The following is a 21,221-nucleotide window of genomic DNA, read 5'->3' as shown; positions in this document are numbered from 1 at the left end:
TCAATTATAATTAATAATAAAAGAAAAAATTAACTAAGAACAGTCAATTCTCACCCCCAACCACAAATATGAATAAAACAATAGTCTATTTTATACATCCCAACTAGCCAGGCTCATATGCCATCCTAATGAAATGATCCTATTGTGTTTTTCCTGCTCCTAACACAGAAGGTGAGCAGAAGGGCAGAGTCGTCAGGAACAGCATCTGGGGCCAGATGCTTGGGTCTGAACCCTGGCCATGCCATCTCCCAGCCAGTTATTTAATATTTTTGTTCCTGATATGTAAACTGGGGATAATAATAGAATCCGCCCAATAGGAAAGCTGTGGTGATAAATGAGGTAATTCACTGTGCATAGAGCAGTGCTGGCATACAAGATCATTTAATAAGTGTTAACTAAATATTATTCTCACTGGCACCTCATGTTCTGTATTCCAATCCCAACAAAACTAAAGTAAAAATAAACCATCTTAAAAGTCACACTACAACATGGAACTAATCCACTTTGAGTGGTTTGACACTTTTTCCTGATCAGCTTTCACCTTGGAAGATTAAACCAAGTGTGAAATTCATCATGAGTCAGCAAGGTTAAAAATATAGTTAAAAAAAAACAAACAAAACAAGGACAGGTTTGTAAACCTTTTTATATAACATAAAATTAAATTTTAATGGAATTGGACAAAAATGAGAAGCTTCATTTCATTCAATTTTATTTTATATAAGATATATAATTATATATTTAATAACATATTGCATATTTAGAATTTTTAAAGGTCTAGTCTCTTTTTGAATGAAAATAAGTTTCCTATTTCTGTTCATAAATTGAAGAAGAGCAGTACAAAATCTAAGGCTTGGAAATAAAAGAACTAACCTCACTGACATGTCCTCATCCTGACATGTCTTCATCCAAACAAGGGAGGATTTTTACTTTAAAAAAAAAAAAAAAAACTAAACTAAATTTAGGTATAAATTAAGCCCTAGATCCAGTGTGATTTTAGCTGCCACATGACATCCGCTTCCCTCACATGGGCAGAAATGAAAGGCGAACACCTGACTTTAGTTTGACCAAGATGTGGAGTTGAGACTGATGGAACAGCTGAGGCAAAGGCTGAAGATGGGGCACTGGACTGAGTGAACTGACTTGCATACGGGGCAGCTGAACAAGGCTGGTCTAGGATGTGACTCAGACCTCCAACTCAGAGCTGGCGGTGCAGCTGCCCTAACCCCGTGCTCCCTCCCCACCTCCCCCCAGTCCATGCAGGATAACAGGAGCTAAGCTGGAAGCACATCTGAGCCTTTGGTTTGTCTCTCACCTCCTACCTCCACTCCAGGTCAGCAAGTCTATTCACAGATCCCCTCCCAGTGTCCCTTCCACTGCCACCCACCTGTCCTCCCAAACAAGTCTACAGTTTCCTGGACTTGTCAGTACTTTGGGTCCCTCTTCATCAGGCCATTTCTCCTCCACCTTTAGAGGTTCTGTTCCACTGCCTTTCTCCCAGAATGCCTTTCCTGATGACTACAGCAAGCTACCACCTGCCCCTTTCCCAGCCCTGAAGTCCAAAATAACATGTCCATCTGGGGTCTGAAACTTCACGTCTCACAAGTACATTCCTCACCTGGCCCTAGAGCAGCTCTTCCTGCTAACTTCAAGTTTTTTCTTAATGCCATCACCACCTCTCCTACTTCCAAATCTCAGCCAACTGTCTCCCAAAGACCCCATAAAGACTAATTCATTTGCACCTGTATTTATTTATTTATTTTTTTAATACTATGGAGAGGACTTCCCTGGGGTCTCAGTGGTAAAGAATCCGCCTGCCAATGCAGGAGACATGGGTTCAATCCCTGGTCCAGGAAGATCCCACATGCCTCCAAGCAACTAAGCCCAAGCAGCACAACTACCGAGCCTGTGCTTTGGAGCCCAGGAGCTGTAATTATTGAGCCCACATGCCACAAATACTGAAGCCTGCATGCCCTAGAGCCCATCTGAAACAAAAGAAGCTACAGCAACAAGAAGCCTTCACACCACAACTAGAAAATAGCCCCCACTCGTCGCAACTAGAGAAAAGCCTGAGCAGCGAGGAAGACCCAGTGCAGCCAAAAATAAGAAATAAAAATTATTTTTAAAAAATACTATTGAGACCAGCAGAGGCCAGGCACCTCAGCAGCAGGCACACAGCAATGAAAAATACAGATAGTACCCTGCTTGGTGAGGATTCTAGAGGGGAAACAGGCTACAACAAAAAATAATGGAGAAGGGCCATGCCTAGTAGGGTCTCTCTCCCTGACATCTATATGCTCCAAACCTTCTTTCCAACTCAAGTAGCTAGCACTGCTTCTATTTCTACTGCATTCACGGATCTACCAACCTCCACATGCAAGACTGCATCCAAGTCTCTGTTCTACACTGTCACGATTTTTACAAAGAGTGACCAAAGGAGAAAATTCAACGTGGGAAGAGGTCAGGGGTATTACGTCTATGAAGAAGCAAGTGAAAGTGAAGTTGCTCAGTCATGTCCGACTCTTTGTAACCCCACAGACTGTATAGCCCACCAGGCTCCTCTCTGTCCATGGGATTTCCCAGGCAAGAATACTGGAGTGGGTTCCTCCTCCAGGGGACCTTCCTGAGCCAGGGATCAAACCTGCATGTCCTGCACTGCAGGCAGATTCTTCACCATCTGAGCCACCAAGAAAGTCCCATGAAGAAGCAAGGGGACTGTTTAAAAGAGATGCTGAGTGGCAACTGTGGCTCTCAAACTATTAATGGACTGTCACATGGAAGAAGGAAGATTCCCTCTATCCCAGATTGGAGGCACATCTGATGTAGTCCATTCATTGGTAGGACTGGCTGCTTCTCAATTCTCTGGGCTACTGGCCACTGGAATTTTCAAATACTTGTTGAGGCGTAAATGCTACTGGACATGACCTGGGCTTGGCATAGGAAAAAAAAAAAAGTGTTCTTGGAATCAAAATGATGAAAGCTTAAATTCTAGCTCAGCTACTCCTTAGAGTAGCTACACTTTTTTTTCAGTTTGTTAATCTGGAAAAAAAATGACTTTTAAGATTTATCCTGCTGGCTGGTTATAAAGATTAAAAAGCATATTTATCAAGAACCTGGCACAGGGAGGCAGCTAATAAAATGAGCTACTGATGGTGCTAAATGTTTTAGGATACAAAGATATTAGCTAATACTTGCATATCACTTACAACTTGTAAAGCACTGTCCTAAGTGTATTAACATACTATTTCATTTCATCCTCGACAGCCCAGCTCTCTCCATTTTATAGATGAGGACACTGAGGCGCAGACAGGCTAAGCAACTTTCCCAGGATCTGCCCCCAGAGTCCGTTCTCACAGCCACTACACAGTCAGCGACAGAGAGAGGAAAGCCAAGGACTGAGGTTGGCAGACCTCAAGACCTCAAACTGTCAGCCCTTTCACCTACTAGCTGCGGGACTTGGGCGCATTATCTCATTTCTCTGAGCCTGCTTTCACAGTTAGAACATGGAAATACCAGTCGCTGCCTTCTTCAGGTTGTGTTTGTGTGCTTAGTTGTCCAGTTGTATCTCTGCAACCCCATGGACTATAGCCTGCCAGGATCCTCTGTCCATGGATATTCTCCAGGCAAGAATACTGCAGTGGGTTGTCATGCCCTCCTCCAGGGGATCTTCCCAACCCAGGTCTCCCGCATTGCGGGCAGATTTTTTAAGGTCTGAGCCACCAGAGGAGTCCAAGAATACTGGAGTGGATAGCCTATCCCTTATCTGAAGTATTTTCTGAACCCAGGAATCGAACCTGGGTCTCCTGCATTGCAGGCAGATTCTTTACCAGCTGAGCTACCAGGGAAGCCCCTCCTTCAGGCAGTTTAGAGGATTTAACAAAGGGTCCTGTTTCACTTCCTGAACACACTTTCTCTCTCTGAATTGGAAAAGAGATCTAACTGGCCTCTCGGATCTGTTTCAATGTATATGGGTGGAGCTAGTGTCCCGGGAATTCACAAGCACAGTCAGCAGAGTTACAAGTTAAGATGTTAAAGGCCTGTTTTCAGAAAGATCTGGAAAGCTGCCCCTGGTAACCCCACCCTACCCTCCTCCACAACAGCTTTTTTTTTTTTTCTCTACATCCAAGCTAGGGATGGAGAAGGCAATGGCACCCTACTCCAGTACTCTTGCCTGGAAAATCCCATGGACGGGGGAGCCTGGTAGGCTGCAGTCCATGGGGTCGCTAAGAGTCAGACACGACTGAGCGACTTCACTTTCACTTTTCACTTTCATGCATTGGAGAAGGAAATGGCAACTCACTCCAGGGTTCTTGCCTGGAGAATCCCAAGGCCGGGGGAGCCTGGTGGGCTGCCGTCTATGGGGTCGCACAGAGTCAGATACAACTGAAGAGACTTAGCAGCAGCAGCAGCAAGCTGGGGGTGTAAAGACTGGTACAAAATAAAGGCCTGAGAATCTCCTTCAGAGTTTGTGGTCTTCCATCTAGCTTCCTGAAGCGAATAATTATATATATGTGGGTTTAAAAGTGCCCTCTCCGAGAGGCTGGGGATTGGGATGGTGTTTAAAATAGCTGGAGGGGTTAGTGGGTGAAAGACAAATGCTGATTCATAAGAGGAAGATGTCCCTGGAAGAGAACTTCAATCCTCCTCTCCCTCCAACTCCCCACTGGCCTGCCGCCTGCCCGTGGAATAAATCAACAGAGGAGGTAAGAGGGTAAACAGCAGTTGAAAGCACCCTGTAGCCCTGTCCGTCCTGGGTGAAGGGAGTGTCTCTCCCCAGCCAGCCAGCTCTGGCCCTCGCTGGAATGTACTTCAAAGACAAAGGAAGACAATAACTTCTTCTGAGGGTGATCTGTTTGATTTAAGTGTGTGTGGCCAGGGATACTACAAAAATGGAAGACTGGATTGTTTTAATTATAAGGGGTGGAGTGAGTAGAAACAAAAAAAGAAAAGAAAGACAATATTTTGAAATCCTAACATTAAAAAAATTATTCTGGTGCAGAGAAGTTGCTCTCGCTGCCAAAACCCTGAGGGACTTCAGGGGCAGAATGCCAAATTATTGACCTTCTTTATAGGGGGGAAAAAAAAACCCATGCCCATGTAAATTTCTTTGTAACTCTGTGCCAAGGGATTCTAGAACTTCATTGTCACATTTCCTGGAGCCTCTCTTTGGAAATACCTCATCACACAGGCTCAGCTGCCAGACCCAAGCTGTCACTAGGAAAGACTATTCAAAATTCTGACACTTTGGGAAAGACATTTGTTGAGTCCCTAATTATTAACCACGGCCTTCTTGATGCTCTTTAATTCAAGATGTATATAACAGTTTTGTGTTGTTCCATAATCTCTGTTATCCTTTAGAATCACATTAAGGGAAACATTATAACTTAGATATTCTCCTTTTCACTTAAAAAAATAGCTGAATGGATTTCAAGATGGAGTATTTCTTTACACCTCAGAGATAAGATCAGAAATATGAAGCTGCTTTTCCTTTGTTCAAACTTGGTGAACCTCCATTTTAAAAAATGTGTTTGTACTACTCAGCCTTAAAAAAACAAAATTTTGCCATCTGCAGCAACCCGGGTGGACTCGGAGGGCACTATGCCAAGTGAAATAAATTCAGACAGAGAAAGACAATGTGCAATAGCATTTATATGTGGAATTAAAAATTACAAGAAACTAGCAAATATAACAGATATAGAGAACAAACCAGTGGTTACCAGTGCGGGAGTTGGGGATAATACATGGGTGGGAGAGAGGGAGATACACACTATTGGGTATAAGATAAGCTAAAAGGATGTACTGTACAACATGGACAATATGGCCAATGCCATGTAACGAAATGAAAAGGAAAGTTTAAAAATTATCTAAAAAATTTCAAGAACCTATAATGGAAAATAATCTGAAAAAAGAATATATGCGTGCTCAGTCGCTTCAGTTGTGTCCGACTCTTTGCGACCCCATCAACTGTAGCCTTCCAGACTCCTCTGTCCATGGGATTCCCCAGGCAAGAATACTGAAGTGGGTTGTTATGCCCTCCTCCAGGGGAACTTCCCCACCCAGGGGTCGAAATGCTTTCTCATGCCAATTCAAATTGGTTGACCAATTTAACTAATGATTAAGAAAGCTCAGTATTTTCCATTTTTGGCTTTTTCCATCACTCTCAAATTCTGATAAAGCTTTCCCAGGATTTCAGCCATACAGCATGTATGGCCCTAGGCAAACATTCCCTATATCACAGAGATGATATACATACACACACACATATATGTTACTGAAACACTTTGCTGTACACCTAAAACAAACACAGCACTGTAAATCAACTATATTTCAATAAAGTTTTTAATTGTATAAAAATAAACATTTAAAAATAAATAAAAATTTTAAATGTGTTTGATTTTAGGAATTGGTAATTTTTTTAGAAAACGAATTATTTCCAGGACCTGTAGGCAAATAGAACACTGACAGCAGTTAGAATGGAAACTCTGTGAAGGTAAAGAACAAGCCTATTAGTTCACTGCTGTGCATTCAGGGCCTAGAACATGTTGAACAAAGGAGTGAATTAATGAATGTACACAGCCAGGCTACTCTAGTGGGATCCATGGGTGGACAACATGACCACTGATGTTCCTGGTCAACCCCGAAACCTAGTTCCCTGAAATGCTTTTCTAAAAGGAATCATAGCCCCATGTGCTGAAGGCATGACTCCATGAAGCTGCCACTATTTATGCTATGATATGACACTTTTTAACCTCTCTAAATAGTTGTTCTTCACATGACAAACAACAGACCTCGGAGCCTTCCCTGGACCAGCCTTGCTCACAGCCGGGTGTGTCTCTCCCCAGGGCCCTCAGTCAGGAATGGCTGAAAGAGGCCGGCCAGCTGGCCCGCCAGACCCAATAGTGGCTGTCAAGCCCCACAGAAATCTGTGAGACCTGCCAAAGAATTCCGAGGCCTCCCGCCCAAGCCCTCTCTCCTGGTCCCCGTTGTCCTGGCAATCAGAGGCCAAGCTGAGTCAGCATTTTTGTCTGACAAGCTGCTTTCTCCTGTCCACTGAGCCCCAATTAAGTGAAGGATGGGGGTGAAAGCAGTGCTGAGTCTGCCTGAGAATAATAACGGTTTCTCAACAACACAGAGGGAGCTAAGGCTTCTCTACTTAAGATTCTTCCAGGCCCTGGGGGCTGACAGGAAGTCCTCCAGTCAGAAATCGTCTTTGAGCCAGAAAGACCCCAAGCTTCATATCTGAATGAATAAAACAATGGAATACTCTACTCAGATAAAGCCAAGAGTCTGTTTTCATCTCAAGGAATTGTTCTTTCAGAGGGACAAATAGGGACTGAGAAGCTTGTTTCTCAATTTCTGACCAGTTACTCAAATTTTCCATTTCACTGGGTAAAGCTGTAAACATGCCCTTTATGATACTGAGCAAATATTGTGTTGGTTTTTAAGCTGTAACAGCAGAATAGTCTATAGTCTTGTGGGCATGTGTGGTTCATGGTTTTTTAAAATTTATGTCCAGCCTTGCTGTAGAAAGGATTCCAGGCAATCTAAAATAGATAGGTCCAAACTCAAAGCACCACTTCCATGGCTGATACAGAATAAATAGATTACTTCTCAAAATACATTAAGAAAAGAGGTAACACACAGTAGTATAATATACTACCAGTTTTGTTTTAAACTAAATACATATATATTTTAAAAAGATACATACAAAGACTGGAAAGAAATCACCAACATCGTCACAGCTCTCTTGAGGTAAAATAACAGATGACGATTATGTTCCTTTTTGGTTTTGATTATTTTAAATATTTTCTACCTGTCTTTTCTGTGCAATAATTTTACTTCATTACTATTTTTATTTACATATAGTCATGGTCACACTACATGACGGCGAACTTCCAGATGTTCAAGCTGGTTTTAGGAAAGGCAGAGGAACCAGAGATCAAATTGCCAACATCCGCTGGATCCTGGAAAAAGCAAGAGAGTTCCAGAAAACATCTATTTCTGCTTTATTGACTATGCCAAAGCCTTTCACTGTGTGGATCACAATAAGCTGTGGAAAATTCTGAAACAGATGGGAATACCAGACCACCTGACTTGCCTCTTGAGAAACCTATATGCAGGTCAGGAAGCAACAGTTAGAACTGGACATGGAACAACAGACTGGTTCCAAATAGGAAAAGGAGTACGTCAAGACTGCATATTGTCACCCTGCTTATTTAACTTCTATGCAGAGTACATCATGAGAAACGCTGGGCTGGAAGAAGCACAAGCTGGAATCAAGACTGCCAAGAGAAATATCAATAACCTCAGATATGCAGATGACACCACCCTTATGGCAGAAAGTGAAGAGGAACTAAAAAGCCTCTTGATGAAAGTGAAAGAGGAGAGTGAAAAAGTTGGCTTAAAGCTCAACATTCAGAAAATGAAGATCATGGCATCTGGTCCCATCAATTCATGGGAAATAGATGGGGAAACAGTGGAAACAGTGTCAGACTTTATTTTGGGGGGCTCCAAAATCACTGCAGATGGTGACTGCAGCCATGAAATTAAAAGACACTTACTCCTTGGAAGAAAAGTTATGACCAACCTAGATGGCATATTGAAAAGCAGAGACATTACTTTGCCAACAAAGGTCTGTCTAGTCAAGGCTATGGTTATTCCAGTGGTCATGTATGGATGTGAGAGTTGGATTGTGAAGAAAGCCGAGTGCTGAAGAATTGATGCTTTTGAACTGTGGTGTTGGAGAAGACTCCTGAGAGTCCCTTGGACTGCAAGGAGATCCAACCAGTCCATTCTAAGGGAGATCAGCCCTGGAATTTCTTTGGAAGGAATGATGCTAAAGCTGAAACTCCAGTACTTTGGCCACCTCATGAGAAGAGTTGACTCACTGGAAAAGCCTCTGATGCTGGGAGGGATTGGGGGCAGGAGGAAAAGGGGATGACAGAGGATGAGATGGCTGCATGGCATCACCGACTTGATGGACGTGAGTTTGAGTAAACTCGGGGAGTTGGTGATGGACAGGGAGGCCTGGCATGCTGCGATTCATGGGGTCGCAAAGAGTCAAACACGACTGAGCGACTGAAATGAACTGAACTGAACTGACTGATGGTCACACTTTGTGAAATTGTACGGTTCTGAGTTTTGACAAGTACCTAATACAGCTGTGAAACAGCTACCCCAACTAAGACAGAGAACTGTGTTCTCACTCCCCAAATCCCCGAGTGCCTCTCCTTTGCAGGGAGCCCCTCCTTCACCCCTAGCTCTGACACTCTTCTGCTGTCTCTATAGCTCTGCCTTTCCCAGAATGTCATATAAATGGAGTCATACATTATAAGGTCTTCTTCTTTTCCCCTTCTTACAGTTTTCCCACCTCCAGAGCACAGCACCCTCAGCAGAGTGGTTTTCCAGAAGCTGAGATCTGCCCTGGGGTTGAAGGTCAGGGAGAAAAGGTAACGAGACAGAACCACTTGGGTTTGTTTGTTTTGGCTGCGTGGCATGTGGGATCCTACTTCCCTGACCAGGGACAGAACTTGTACCCCCTGCCTTGGAAGCGCAGCATCTTCACCACTGGACCACCAGGAAAATCTCTGAAGTCTGTTGAGTCTGGATTGTTTTCAATTAGCAAAATGCTTTCTCTTATGTCAGTCAGACAAAAACAACAAAAACAACTACTACTAGTTATAATTTAATGAAAAGATAGCAAGAAGCACATTGTCCAGCTGAGATTTTTTTGTTTTGTTTTTGGTCATGTGGCTTGTGGGATCTTAGTTCCCAGGCCAGGGATTGAAGCTGGGACCTCAGCAGTGAGAACTCAGAATCCTAACCACTGGACCACCAGGGAATTCCTGAGAATTGCTTTCTTTTCCAGGGTTGCTATTACTTTGATGAACCTGAAACCGCTTCAACAGCAAAAAATAAAACTCTCATTATCACGGACAATGGAGAATGTCTTTCACGAAAAGTCATTCTCCATAAGGTCTGTGAGAGACACTGAAAGCAGAGAAAGTTTCCTAATAAGGCCACGTTCTGCAGACCTGGCTGGGATCCCTTTGGGCCTGTTGGCACCCCTGCCCTGGGAGCACCTGCCATGTTTTGAGATAATTCATCAGTTATCAGATACAAGCAATTCAACTGTGCTGCTACAGCAGCCAATGTTAATGCATAGGAATCAATTTGAACAAAACTCTCCTACTTAAAAAGATTGCTAATCAGGGGAGATACCAAACCTCACCAGCCCTTTGATCCTAATTCTGTAGTTATCCAACAACTTGCTAGCCTGTGGGGACTGAAAAGGAAGGCAAAAAGCACATTATGCTCCTTTCCCAGAACTCTGGGCTCAGGTGATCTGGTCTCTGCTCCAATCATGAAAGTCAAAGATGGCAGCCACTGGAACCCCACAAAGTAGGGAACGGTTTGAATTCATCCTTCTGGCCACCAATTCAGATTAATCATTTTGTCTCCAGTGACAAAATGTCAGTTATCTGAAGGCAGCCGTGTCTCGTTTACCTTTTTATTATTTTGCACTATGCAAATGTTGAGTGAATAAACAGACAAGACAAAAAAAGGAATCAGAAAATAATTTTCCATCCTGAAATAATGGAAGTTCACTTCAGATCTGTAATCAGACTTTCCTCAAATTCATTGTGTTAATATCTTCCACGTGATTTCAGTTGGCATCAAAAGGTATACGTCAGATTGTGGAACAAGGACCAAGGAATTGTTTTCTCCGCAGACTACATGTCTAGAGGAACAATGGCAAGAAAGCAGAAAGAAGAAGAAGGAAAAATAAAACAATATTTACACAGTATATAAGGAGCTTCCAGGGGACTTCACTGGCAGTACAGTGGTTAAGACTCTGCGCTTGAAATGCAGGTGGCATAGGTTCGATCCCTGGTCAGGGAACTAAGATCTCACATGCCAAGAAGCCACTAAGACTGTACACCACAGTAAAAGATCCTATGTGCTGCAACAAAGACCCGAAGGAGCCAAAAATAAATAAATAAATAGTTTTTTAAAAAAATACAGAGTAGTGATAATTTCCCAAGAATTAGGGAATAAATTCATTCTACTTATTAAAATGTACCAAAACCCTTTCCTACCTAGAGATGAAGGATAGGAAGGGGCTTCTCTCCCAGAAATTCTCCTGTGAGAGGACGGTCAAGGCTTGCCTGCAGGGCAAGGGCTCTGAGAGGACAGGCTAGACAGCCAGGGCCCTCATGCAAACTGCAGGGGGACCAGGCAAATTACCCGGCTGCACAAATGGTAAAGAATCTTGTCTGCCAGTGCAGGAGACATAAGGGATGTGGGTTGGATAACTGGGTCAGGAAGATCTCCTGCAGGAGGGCATGGCAACCCACTCCAGTATTCTTGCCTGGAGAATTGCATGGACAGAGGAGCCTGGCAGGCTACAGTCCATGGGATCTCACAGAGTCGGACACGACTGAAGCAACTTACTATGCAGGCGAACTACTAAGTACCCAGAGAGCAAAGGATATTCAGGCAGTTGTTGACTATGAAGAACGGGGAGTGGGACAGAAAGAACAAATGGAACTGACAATCTTCAGAGCTTTTCAGGGCCGAAGTGCCTCTGCCTTCCTACCAGATGCTAGAAGGCAGCCAAACAGGTGAGCCAGGTATCACTTTTACTTCCAGTCCATTAAGTTCAAATAGTGATGCTTAAGAGCAAAGCAACAAAAGAAAGAAGTAAAAAAAAACAACAACAACAAAAAAACTACACACCAAGATGATACACATAATCCACACCTGAACAATCAGACATCTTGGCAAACGCCCCAGAAAACCGTCATCACTCTAACACCATTTATTGTACGGTCTTAAATAATATCTTTGACCCTGAGAAGCAAGCTAATTCTGGATGGAGGAAAACTTCTTCCACTGCTTAAAAAAGTCTCTATAGACCTTTCTTCCTGTTCAGTTTAGTTCAGTCGCTCAGTCGTGTCCGACTCTTTGCGACCTCATGAATCGCAGCACGCCAGGCCTCCCTGTCCATCACCAACTCCCAGAGTTCACTCAGACTCACGTCCATAGGGTCAGTGATACCATCTAGCCATCTCATCCTCTGTTGTCCCCTTTTCCTCCTGCCCCCAATCCCTCCCAGCATCAGAGTCTTTTCCAATGAGTCAACTCTTCACATGAGTTTGCCAAAGTATTGGAGTTTCAGCTTCAGCATCATTCCTTCCAAAGAACACCCAGGGTTGATCTCCTTTAGAATGGACTGGTTGGATCTCCTTGCAGCACAAGGGACTCTCAGGAGTCTTCTCCAACATCACAGTTTAAAAGCATCAATTCTTTGGTGCTCAGCTTTCTTCACAGTCCAACTCTCACATCCATACATGACCACAGGAAAAACCATAGCCTTGAGTAGACGGACCCTTGTTGCAAAGTAATGTCTCTGCTTTTGAATATGCTATCTAGGTTGGTCATAACTTTTCTTCCAAGGAGTAAGTGTCTTTTAATTTCATGGCTGCAGTCATCATCTGCAGTGATTTTGGAGCCCCCCCAAATAAAGTCTGACACTGTTTCAACTGTTTCCCCATCTATTTCCCATAAAGTGATGGGACTGGATGCCATGATCTTCATTTTCTGAATGTTGAGCTTTAAGCCAACTGTTTCACTCTCCTCTTTCACTTTCATCAAAAGGCTTTTTAGTTCCTCTTCACTTTCTGCCATAAGGCTGGTGTCATCTCCATAATAAAGATGAGAAGACATCAGGACCACCCATTCCATCTTCTCCTCCTCCATATGTGTGTGCTTGCACGTTCAAAGCTAACTATGTGAACCTCTGTGAGCAAATCTGGACAGTATTTCTCCCCGTGGTCCTGTACAGGGGAAATGACACTGTGTTGAAGCAAAATACTCTGAGTTCCACAGCCTCTAGGGATCAGCATTTAAGGAACTTGGTTGGTATTTCTGTAATACGAACCATCAATACTAACATTCTGGTTCAAAGGCACCTAAGGTTGGCATAAGGGAAACAATCTGGGGCACCTTCCTCCACCCCTTTTCAGAAATGCTTTCTGTGGGAAAGGAGGAGGTGGGGTAAGAGAAAGAGAAACAGAGCAAGACAGAAACTGAGAAGCAAGTCATTCTTTGCAGGATAGTCATAGCTTTGTGGGGCGGGGGGGGGGGGGAACCATTAAAATCTATAAATGCTACTCTACTGCTATTTAATTTACTCTATATTATAAAATAGATATATTATTCCAAGTAGAATCATTATCCAAAGACAGAAAACCATAATACAATCATTTCCTGCTAAGAAACATGATAGTGTATATCTAAAAACAGTATAAACAACTGTTACCCTGAAATAACTACGAAAATTCAGACATAAATCCTCAGGGTAAAAAAGCATAATAATGGTCATATTACAAAGTTGTATTCCTCAAATTTAGAGGATAGTTCAACAGAACAACAAAGCACAATTTATATTCACTTCCCGCATTTTCAAAGACTGTCTAAGGAATTCTCTTAATTCATCATGGTTTTTAAACTTCACACAGTGTAATTGTTAGTCACTCAGTCGTGTCTGACTCTTTGCAACCCCATGGACTATAGCCTGTGAGGCTTCTCTGTCCATAGAATTCTCCAGGCAAGAAGACTGGAGTGGGTAGCCATTCCCTTCTCCAAGGGATCTTTCCAACCCAGGGAGTGAACCCAGGTCTCCTGCATTGCAGGCAGATTCTTTACCATCAGAGCCACAAGGGAAGCCACCTCACATAGTATAAAGTATCACACAGTACAGATACTTTGTATTTTAGAATTTATTTGATGAGAAATTCATTATTTACCTATGGCAGTAAGTGTATATTTTTGAAAGTATCAAATATAATAGTACCAAAGGGAAAAAATAGTGTTTAATATCCCCAGCCCCCTGCAAAAAAGCTTTCTGGAACAGTCAAAACTACTCATTTCCTTAAACATGGAAAGGAAGCTACCCATGTACCCTGCTTCATGTGAGTCATAAGGCAAAGTCTGAAGAATTAGAACAATAAACTGAAGCCTTCCTCCCCAAAATGCAGCCAGCAAAACTGATGAGGCCAGAAAACCTGTGCTACATTAGTTGAGCAGCACAGAAGAGAATTCTGCTCTTGCACAGACCAGGCCATTTCAGCAGGGAAAAGGCTATGGCCTCCTTCAAGGACTTTCATTTATTTTTTGAAGGGAAGCACTGAGCCTGACTCACTGAGGACACACCCTCTTTGGACGGACTGACTGCATGAATACACGAACGAGTGGAGGATGCTGCAGAGGTGGCTATTTAGAGCCCAGGCAGTTTTGCAGACCCCTCTATCAGAGTCCACAGGCAAAGCATTTTGCTTTCTCAAGCCCCCTCAATTTTCTCTTTCCTTCATGCTTCATGGCAGATCAAAGACAGCTACAGATTCACTGTCATTTCCTCCATGGAACACTCTCTGTTATCTGCTCTAATTTGGGGTGGGAAGGGGAGCGGGGATTAGAGGAGGAAGGTGCACACTGTGACGCTTTGATCAAGAGAATATGAAAGAAGTGATTCTGTGGCAGTTTCTAGAGCCAGGCCCTAATACACTGGCAGCTTTCAATTCCTATCTCTTAGAACGTTCTCTCAGGGAGACCCAACCTGCTATTGCAAATCGAATAGTTCCACTGGTCTAAGACTGCCAAGCTAGAGATACCATGGGCAAATACTTCAAGTTTTAGTCCCAACTAAGCCCAGACTTTCAGCAACCTCACCATGAGGCCACACACTTAAGTAAACTCACCTTGGACCCTCCAAGTCAACCCATCCACCAGCTGAATACCACTAAATGGCTTACTCTTTGGAAGGAAAGTTATGACCAACCTAGACAGCATATTCAAAAGCAAAGACATTACTTTGCCAACAAAGGTCTGTCTAGTCAAGGCTATGGTTTTCCAGTAGTCATGTATGGATGTGAAGAAAGCTGACCACCGAAGAATTGATGCTTTTGAACTGTGGTGTTGGAGAAGACTCTTGAGAGTCCCTTGAACTGCAAGGAGGTCCAATCAGTCCATCCTAAAGGAGATCAGTCCTGGGTGTTCATTGGAAGGACTGATGCTAAAGCTGAAACTCCAATACTTTGGCCCCCTCATGTGAAGAGCTGACTCACTGGAAAAGACCCTGACACTGGGAGGGATTGGGGCAGGAGGAGAAGTGGACGACAGAGGATGAGATGGCTGGATGGCATCACCGACTCGATGGACATGAGTTTGAGTAAACTCTGGGAGTTGCTGATGAACAGGGAGGCCTGGCGGGATGCGATTCATGAGGTCGTGAAGAGTCAGACACGACTGAGCGACTGAACTGAACCAAACCGAACTGAAGTGACTTCAGTCTACACTATGTATAGAAGAAGAAGAGGCCAGCTGAGCCCTGCCTCAACTCCTGACCACAAAATTGTGATATAATACAAAGGCTATTTGGTGGGAAGGGGGAAGGATGGGAAGAAGGGATGGTTAGGGAGTTTGGGATGGACACGTATACCCTGCTATATTTAAAATAGGTAACCAACAAAGACCTACTATATAGCGCAGGGAACTAGTCTCAATGTTATGTGGCAGCCTAGATAAGGGGGAGTTTAGGCGTGAATAGATATATGTGTTATGTATGGCTGAGTCCCTTTGCTGTCCATCTGAAACTCACAACGTTGTCGATCACCTATATGCCAATATACAATAAAAACTTTTAGATTTGACTCAAGTAGAAAACGGAAGTTTGGAGCAGGGTTTTGGGCCTTTAATGCTTCTGGAAGTGAAGTGAAGTTGCTCAGTTCATTCTGACTCTTTGCCACCCCATGAACTGCAGCCCACCAGGCTCCTCCATCCATGGGATTTTCCAGGCAAGAGTACTGGAGTGGGTTGCCATTTCCTTCTCCAGGGGATCTTCCTGACCCAGGGATGGAACCCAGGTCTCCCGCATTGTAGCCAGACGCTTTTACCGTCTGAGCCACCAGGGAAGTCCAATGCCTCTGGAGAAAGATTTATTATACTCTGATGGCAAGTGGCTACCTACCTAGTAGCCTTGACCACGAAGCCTCCACCAGGTACCACCGAAGGCCATACCTGCCTCATGAGCTCCTCCTGGCGCATCCTAATCCTCTCTCTCTCCATCTGGATCCTCTGAAGCCGAAGCTTCTGCTGCTGCTGCTGTTGGGTGGTCAGCGCATTGGGCATACTCATGAGCCCCGCTGATGGGTTCTGAGGGGGATGGTTCTGCTGGCTCAGGGAACTGGGTGCCATCTGCTGCTGGTGTTGGTGATTCATCACTATGGAGAGAAGAACAGGGAGATGAGTGACCAGGACCACAGCACCTTATCAAAAAGAGACCATCAGAATGCTGTGGACTTTAGATTCCTGAGATTCCCTCCCAAGTACTTTGCTGCTTATCATTACTGTTTAGGTAATCATTACCTTAATTCAATTCACAGAGACTCAGATACTGGCCCCTCTCCTGACCCACCTAGTCTTAGCTCTTGTGCCCTGTTAAAAGTCTGATTTCACACCTTGCCTGTGTCTAGGGGACATTTCAATCCTTAAATAGAACATAGTGGTCATAAGCAAATTCCACAAAGGTTACCACAACATGAAAGCTAATTTCACCAGGACATCTGGGTGTGTGTGCCTGTCCTCAGTCAACCTGCATGTTTATGGCAGAGCTAAGGAGGGCATGCGATCATTGATAGTGGTGGGTGTGAAACAATATTTAGAACAGGTAGGTGAATTAACAGGTAAAACACAGCACCTAGATCAGGAGTCTACACAAAAGCAGGACCCCATTCATGCTTTGTTAAAAGAGGATGCCCCAAAGACATTATTAGTGAGAAATTATGAGTGAATGATTAGAGAACATTTAGTGAGAATTATTAGTGAGAAAGAAATTATATAAAAGATGCTAACCATGTTTGTGACTGGATAAAGGCATAGAAGTGTTTTCAACTTTTTAAGGATTTTCTATTTGTCTGTATTTACCAATATTAAAAATTTAGCATACAGTACTTCACGTTGCAAAACACTTTTAAATAGTTTAATAAATTATATTAGTGTTCCCTCCCCCCAAAAAATGCATCTTAAAAAGTGCTAGTTTTTCTCAAGACAGTTTACCTATCAAATTTGCTTAACTTCTACTGGGTAATATCCTACAATAAAGAAAACCATGTTTTCCAGTCTATTTGCTCTTAAGTCAGGGCCAAAAGCAACAATGTGTAACTTTATATACTTACTTCATTTCTGAGAAAAAAAAAATTGTAATTTGTGCTATATTTTATATCATTACCTTTAAAGATAAAATTATTGGCATATTTTACTTAAAGTTCAGAGTGAACAATTTCAGATCTTCAGTTTGATACAGATATTACATGGGAACATATTATAACCAAACTTTCTTAGGTGAATTTTAAAACACACACACACACACATACACACTGAAAAAAAAGTACCAGGGAACCCTCCTACACTGTTGGTGGGAATATAAATTGGTACAACCGCTATGTAGAACAGTACAGAAGTTCCTTAAAAGCTAAAAATAGAACTACCATATTATCCAACAATCCCACTCCTGGGCATATATCTGGAGAAAACCATAACTTGAAAAGATACATGAACCCCAATGTTCACTGCAGCACTATTTACAATAGCCAAGACACGGAAGCCACCTGAATGTCCATCAACAGAGGAATGGATAAACCAGATATGGTACACATATAAACGGAATATCACTCAGCCATGAAAAAGAACAAAATATATTTACAAAACAGAAACAGATTCACAGGCCTAGAAAACAAACTTATGGCTACCAAAGAGAAAACACAATGGGGGGAGGGATAAATCAGGAATTGGGGATTAACATACACACACTATATAAAATAGACAATCAACAAGGGCCTACTGTGTAGCACAGGGAATTCTACTCAGTACTACATAATGACCGACATGGGAAAAGAATCTAAAAAGGAGTGAACACATGTATATGTATAACTGAATCACTATGCTGTACACTAATACAACGTTGTAAACCAACTACACTTCCATAAAATGTTTAAAAAGAAAGGAAGAGAAAACAAAGTACCACCACTTAAGATTTTCTGTAGAACTGGCTTCCTTAAGGAAGAATTAGCTCCTTGACAGGAAGTTCCTCTGGACAGGAGTAGAGGTGGGATAAAAATCTCTTTTTTGAAATTTACCACTAACTCACTCAGCTCTTTATTGCATTCCCACCGTGTGCTGGATGCTGGGTTTGTAGCTGGATAAACAGCTCTTGTCTTCACAGGAACTAACAGGCTATTGCAAGGAACGCATGAAGAAATAAGATGGGGTTTTACGCTTGTCTGTGAAAATTAAAGTGAAAGTTCCTCAGTTGTGTCCGACTCTTGGCAACCCCAGGGACTGTAGCCAGCCAGGCCCCTCTGTCCATGGAATTCTCCAGGCCAAAATACTGGAGTGGATAGCCGTTTCCTTCTCCAGCGGATCTTCCCAACCCAGGGATCGAACTCGGGTCTCCTGCATTGCAGGTGGATTTTCAAGCATCTGAGCCAGGGAAGCTTGTCGGTAGAGCACTAAAATGTTAGGCTTTGTAAAGATTCCTGGAGAACATCTAGTTCAGCTTTTTATTTTGTGAAAGCCAGGGAGGCAAGGGGTGTGCTCTGCTTAGAAACAGGTACAACTGGAGCTGAAGTTGAACTCCTGATACCCTGTCCACCTGCCCTTTCAACTGTCCTTCGCCATCCTCTGTCACACCTGAGACCAAAGTCCAGGAACAATCACTGAAACTGGGGCAACCCCCCTACACACAATTTGCCTTCAATGGACCACGATGAAAGGCCACGTAAACAGCAGGCCCTTAAAACAGGCTCCTGGGCCCAAAGGTTGCTCAGGTTACAAGTAGGAAGGCCTGAAGGAGGGTTTGGACAGGCTGACAACTCTGCCTAATCACAGAGAAGTCGCTCAAGACAAGGTAAGATTCTGGAGTATTCTGCAAAAATAGTTTGGGTTTCACTTCCTGAATCAACTCCACCGCCAAGAACTCTCACCTCCTGGCACAGAAGGAAACTTGGTAAATGATGGGATGAATGAATGAAACCAGCTGGGCATTCCTTATGTTCTTAGTCCAAGAGCAGAAAAAAAGCATCGTTGTGACTGATGCCAAAATAACTGAAATAAGTAGTTCATTTCTACAGCTTGGAGCATAATTACAATCTCTATTTGAAGGCCTGGGTGGGAGGGTCACGGATTGGGCACATACTGTGTCATAGGGAAAAATTTTCTTAAAATAAAGATTCAAGTAAGACAAAGTCCAGATACTCAGAAGGGTTTAATTCATAAGACCTCTTTCAGGCCAGAAGAAGGAAGCTTAGATAGAAAAATAGTGATTATCTCCAGGTACAGTTGTTTCTGCACCTTCTGTAAAAGTATGTTCCTATTTATCTGATGTAACTACCACAGGAAAAAGAAGCCCGATTGTGTCTATAAGAGGAATGTGTAAATTAAATATTTCCAATATCACAAATCCCTAGGTTAGGAAAAAGAGGCTTGAACATGTTAAATTTTTGTTAATAGTTCAGAGGTTTTTTTGTTTTTTGTTTTTTTGGCCACTCCATGTGGCATGCAGGATCTTAGTTCCCTGACTAGAGATTGAACCCTTGCTCCCTGCAGTGGAAGTATAGTCTTACCCACTGGACTGCCAGATAAATCCCTGGAGGTTAATTTTTATAACTCAGATCCCTTGAAAAGTATTAAAACTGACTCAGGTCTGGTACTTACTGACATGCCAAGTCAACTGGATCAGAACTATCTTCCATGACTTGGGAAGCCAGCCCTGTCATTGTGTTCATCCAGACACTGGGAGTCAGGTTTTAGTGACATCTGCATTCTTATCTGGGGGGAGTTTAAGACTGGGTGGAGATCGCTTCTAAAAACCACACCTTTGCTAGCCTCTTTAAAACACCAGCCCTTACAGGGACCATCTACAGGGAGGCATGGTGGACATGCTGCTTTCTTCCATTTAATTTAGATTTGACCATTTAGACTAAACATCTCCAGTTATTAACTGTAAAGACTGGAAGAGAATAGAACTTAGCCAACAGCTTTGTCTTCAAAATAAATCACACTCACCAACAGGGAAGTCTGTATGAGAAAATTCATTGTGATACTGTCCATAACAGTCCACCAATTAGAGATCATGATTCATTCAGAGGAAGGCTATGTAACTATTCCAAAGAATAAAGAAACTCTGCAGTTACTTCTATGAAACAATCTCTAAGAAGCAATTTTCAGAAGGGGGAAAAAAATCCAAGGAATAGGATGTATTGTAAGAGCATAGTAGTTATAATTAGAAAAATAGGGGTGGGATGGGGTGCATCTTATACATAAAACAGTAAATTTCTCAAGAAAAATACACAGCAGTAGGTGCCTCTGGAGAGGAAACTGGGTGTCAGGGCTGGGAAGAGGTTTTCCTTTTCCCCTTCTGTACTGTTTGAAGTTTTCCTGTGTGTATTACTTATGTAAAATATACAAATGCAAAAATAGAAAACAGAAAACAAAAGCATGGTCATGGAGGCATCAAATATGCCAAATATGTTCTTGGTGGAATGAAAGGAGGTAAACCCCAAATTATTTGAAAAACAACAAATAAGGCTTAAAATATGGTCAAGATCCTCAAAACTAAGAGCCTGCCTGGAGCAACTTTTCCACGTAGAGATGAGGAAGCAATACTCAGAGAAACAGTGAACAGGGGGAAGGTCATAAAATAGTCACGGCCTAGAAGCCAGGTGTCCTGACTCACTCCACGTGCCCAAGGTTTACCCTGTTGCTCTTGTAGTTGTTTCATTTCAGAGGGTTACTTACTGAACCTTTTATTAGGTTGAATCTTGTGAACTTTACCGATGGTTGAGGCTCTTTAAAACCACTGCTTTCGTAGCTACTCAGAGACAAAGAGGGGCAGAATTTCAAGACAGAGATAAACAGAGAGGAAGTCCTTGGGAGAATACAGAAGGAAAACATCTAGATTTGCAACAAATGAAATACTTCTTGGGATAATATCCCATAACACTTTACGGAAAGAATAGTTTAGTTTAAGAAATGAAAAAAAAAAAAAAGTACAGTATCTCAAAGGCAGTGAAAGTGATAATTGATCAGTCATGTCCAACTCTTTGCGACCCCATGGACTGTATATATCGTACCAGGGATTTTCCAGGCAAGAATACTGGAGTGGG

At 42.8% G+C, this 21,221-nt stretch overlaps 1 protein-coding gene across 2 annotated transcripts in view; it reads right to left on the bottom strand.

Moving 5' to 3' along the window:
- The window catches only part of WWTR1 (WW domain containing transcription regulator 1), a 146,739-nt gene that overhangs the window by 16,130 nt on the left and 109,388 nt on the right, over window positions 1–21,221 (bottom strand). For both annotated transcript variants that reach the window (XM_027959404.3, XM_015092609.4), the window contains exon 4: window positions 16,078–16,280. In XM_027959404.3, coding sequence (XP_027815205.1) covers window positions 16,078–16,280 — 203 coding nt within the window. The remainder of the gene's footprint in view (window positions 1–16,077; window positions 16,281–21,221) is intronic.

The sequence above is a fragment of the Ovis aries genome, chromosome 1 (assembly GCF_016772045.2).
Source record: "Ovis aries strain OAR_USU_Benz2616 breed Rambouillet chromosome 1, ARS-UI_Ramb_v3.0, whole genome shotgun sequence".
Classification (NCBI taxonomy): Eukaryota; Metazoa; Chordata; class Mammalia; order Artiodactyla; family Bovidae; genus Ovis; species Ovis aries.
The sequence above is the reverse complement of the archived record's forward strand: the minus strand, read 5'-3'. Positions and strand labels throughout refer to the sequence as shown.